Here is a 3,162-nt window from a genome sequence, read left to right on the forward strand (position 1 = left end):
CTCATCCATATCAACACAGAACGCAGCATGTGCACAAAACAACTCACAGTGCGATAAAAAATTTGGCTGCAAGTGTTCAGATAAAAGGCAAATGATGCACTACCTCAAACCACCCACTATTTTTAAAGCTTATAAAACATCTTCGAGGCATTCCTCCAACTTATCCTTAAATCGTTTCCACCATCGGAATTGAAAATAACCGCAGAAATATAACAGAATTTAGATTTCTTTTCTTACGGTTCGATCGATCGGCCTGCTCCTCCCCTACCTACTCCTCCTGGCCACAATCACTTTCCCGCAGCGCCCCGGGAAGCCCAACCCGTCTGCGCCCATCTTCCTCGGCCCCGAGCGCCTCCTCCTCGCCGCGCACATCGTGGGCGGGTTCCTCGTCGGCGCCGCGTTCCCGGCGCTCTACATCCTCGACGGCCTCCGGTCCGGGGACACCACGGGGATCGCCGCCGTGGCCCCGCACACGTTCCTGCTCTCCGCGCAGGTCTTCACCGAGGGGCTCACCGCCGCGTTCCAATGGCGGTTCTCGCTCCCCATCAGGGCCGCCGTACCGGTCATGTACAACACGCGCAGGATGTTCGTTCAGGTGACTACATATGTGTACGTGTACGAGAAATCTATAAGTATACGTTAAACTCGATTAATGTCAAAAAACCAACTAATGTATGCCCCATTGCTTGTAAATATACAGAAATCTCAGTGCTAATTTACCTCTAAAAACATTCTCAGTGCTAATTCTTGTATCAGGAAAGGTACTCACCTGAACGAACCTGACTAAGGAGCTTCAACTTTTACTGCCACTGACTTGTTCCTGTGAAACTGTTGGATGTACAAGATTTCATGAGAAAGACCCATAATATGCATAAGATATTTTTCTGATTGAATAATTAATACATAGCTTGCTTATGTAGGCTGTAGCTTCCGTATCTAAGAATATGGGAGAATATCGGGTGCTCCCACACACAAGGTGCTCATGCTCCCACCCTTCATAAAATATCCCCTACCATGTGTGTGGTTCCTGACATATGAGATGTGCTTTTTGCACTGGTTGTATTGTTGTAGCATACACATTAGGGCTGGTTTCCAACAGAGCACGTGAACTAACAAAGTTGATCCTAACTGAACAAAGGGCATTCATATAGTATATGCAAGCAGTAACTGAAACTAGTCTAAATTATATGTAGGTCTAGTGGTCTACTCTTTCCATTGACTTGAAGAATTTTTTTGACGAAAGTACAATATGATGCCCATTAGTAAATCACTTCACCTGTATGCCCAGGGATGCTAGATCCTTGTGAATTTATTCCAATCCCACGAGTCCTGAAGTGTCAATGTTCACCACGTCTGCAGACCAGAATCATAACTGAATCGGAGATGTCTTTGGAATTTTTATATAAGTTTAGCAATTATCAAACTTCCCTGTAGGATCTTACTTGACATGTCAAAGACAACTGATTGCACCCTTTCCCTGACCTTCTCATTGGATGTATCCACTTCAGCCCTTACCCATTCCATGATCCTGAATTAACAACACCTATGTGAGCACTTACATCGAACTTTAGACAATGCGAGGTTTGCTTTCTTTGATCATGTTGGCACCTTTCTTTGATGAAAGTCGCATTGATGAAGCAGAGGAAGGACATATCGATGCGTGTGACTTGTATGGCCGGTGTTCGGCATCGAGCTCGTACCATCTAACCGTGGCGAAAGATTGTCCAACAGCAATGGCTTCCTGAAACAGGCAACATGCACAAACTTGTTTGGTCAGTTCAACCTGCATTTCGCCGTGAAAACAAACACGTGCTGAATTGTTTGTACGCTTCTTGGCATGAATCAAATGACATGCCTTCTACAGTCTCGGGATTCTCCATTGTCAGTCGTAAAAGAATAAAATCATGCACAATCCTGATATTTCATACTATTTAGTAGTACTATTTAGCATGGATACCCATATAATCAATGCGTGGTAGTGCTAAAAGTAACTGTGACCCTGAGTTCTGATCAAATGTGCAGGAAAGGATAGCATGTTTAGCACACCTTGTCGATTGCAAGCTTCCCATCTTCTTGCACAGTGCATTTCCAAGACATGCTGGAAACCATTCCCTGCTTGTCGACCAAACGAACTTGACATGGTAGTGCTCTTTTACGGACTGGGCTCTTGGATCCTTCTGTCCCTGCCTCTGCGAGGTCGCGGACCGCGTCCAAGGAGACGTGCGATCCACCAACACAAAAGCGGGGTGGTGGCGCGCGTTAATCACAATGCTATGTGAGTTGTGACACGAAGCAGAGATCCAAGAACTGGAAATGGTGGGACGCATAGAAGAAGACTCACAGTTGGAACAGGACCTTGCCCACCCTTGCCATGAGACTCAGTTTTGCCTCCTCGTCTTCCCTGGGCACATCGTGCGTCCTCTCCCTCGCCTTCTCCGCCGCGTATAAAAGGTCCGGCAAGAACCTCTCGGCGATGACTGCGGCCGCGTCCGCGGCCTCCGTGGAGCCGGAGGATGGGGAGGAGAGGGCAAGGACGAGGGGCTTGGCGCCGGTCATGCGCTCGACGGTGTAGCAGGGGAAGGGCTCGAGGCGGACAGATTCAACGTCGTCGGAGAAGGGCGGGAGCGGGAACCAGCGGGAGACGCAGTCTGCGGCGTGGATGATCTTGTTGGACGGGGGAACATGGTGACGCCCGCGAGGGAAGGAGATGGAGAGGGAGGGGCAACAGCGGAGCAGGGCGGCGGGGGACGGCGGCGGGCGGCGAACCCTAGAGAGGACCGAGCGAGCGATAGCAGAGGCGAGACCGAGGGAGAGGGAGGAGTTGGATCGAGCGATGCGGATGGGGAAAACCAACAGAGAGCACCGGACGAAAAAACCAACGAAGAAAAAACAACGAAAAAAACCGGACGAAAATGGTGGGACGAAAATAAATCCGGAACGCAGACTACCAACTGAGACATTAACAGTAGAGATAACGACGAGAGTTTGGGCGTGTGCGGGACTCGATCGCGGGGTTTTCTTTGGTTTTTCGTGGCTGAGGGGAAGGTGGGAGAAAGTACCAAAGAAGTACCAAAAAAAACCGGGTGTGGTGGGACGAAAATAAAATCCGAAACGCGACCTACCAACTGAGACATTAGGAGTAGAGACTAGGGAGTCCTAGTA

At 49.1% G+C, this 3,162-nt stretch overlaps 1 protein-coding gene across 1 annotated transcript; it reads right to left on the reverse strand.

Moving 5' to 3' along the window:
- Window positions 1-379: 379 nt before the first annotated feature.
- LOC123054430 (uncharacterized) lies at window positions 380-2,836 on the reverse strand. The gene is made up of 6 exons (XM_044478210.1): window positions 2,342-2,836; window positions 2,047-2,271; window positions 1,609-1,741; window positions 1,443-1,528; window positions 1,277-1,353; window positions 380-828 (listed from the first exon to the last, which is right to left on the reverse strand). The coding sequence occupies exons 1-4, from the start codon at window positions 2,554-2,556 to the stop codon at window positions 1,505-1,507; spliced, it is 597 nt and encodes a 198-aa protein (XP_044334145.1). The 5' UTR covers window positions 2,557-2,836; the 3' UTR covers window positions 380-828; window positions 1,277-1,353; window positions 1,443-1,504.
- Between the last annotated feature and the right edge of the window lie 326 nt (window positions 2,837-3,162).

Source organism: Triticum aestivum, chromosome 1A (assembly GCF_018294505.1).
Source record: "Triticum aestivum cultivar Chinese Spring chromosome 1A, IWGSC CS RefSeq v2.1, whole genome shotgun sequence".
Lineage (NCBI taxonomy): Eukaryota > Viridiplantae > Streptophyta > Magnoliopsida > Poales > Poaceae > Triticum > Triticum aestivum.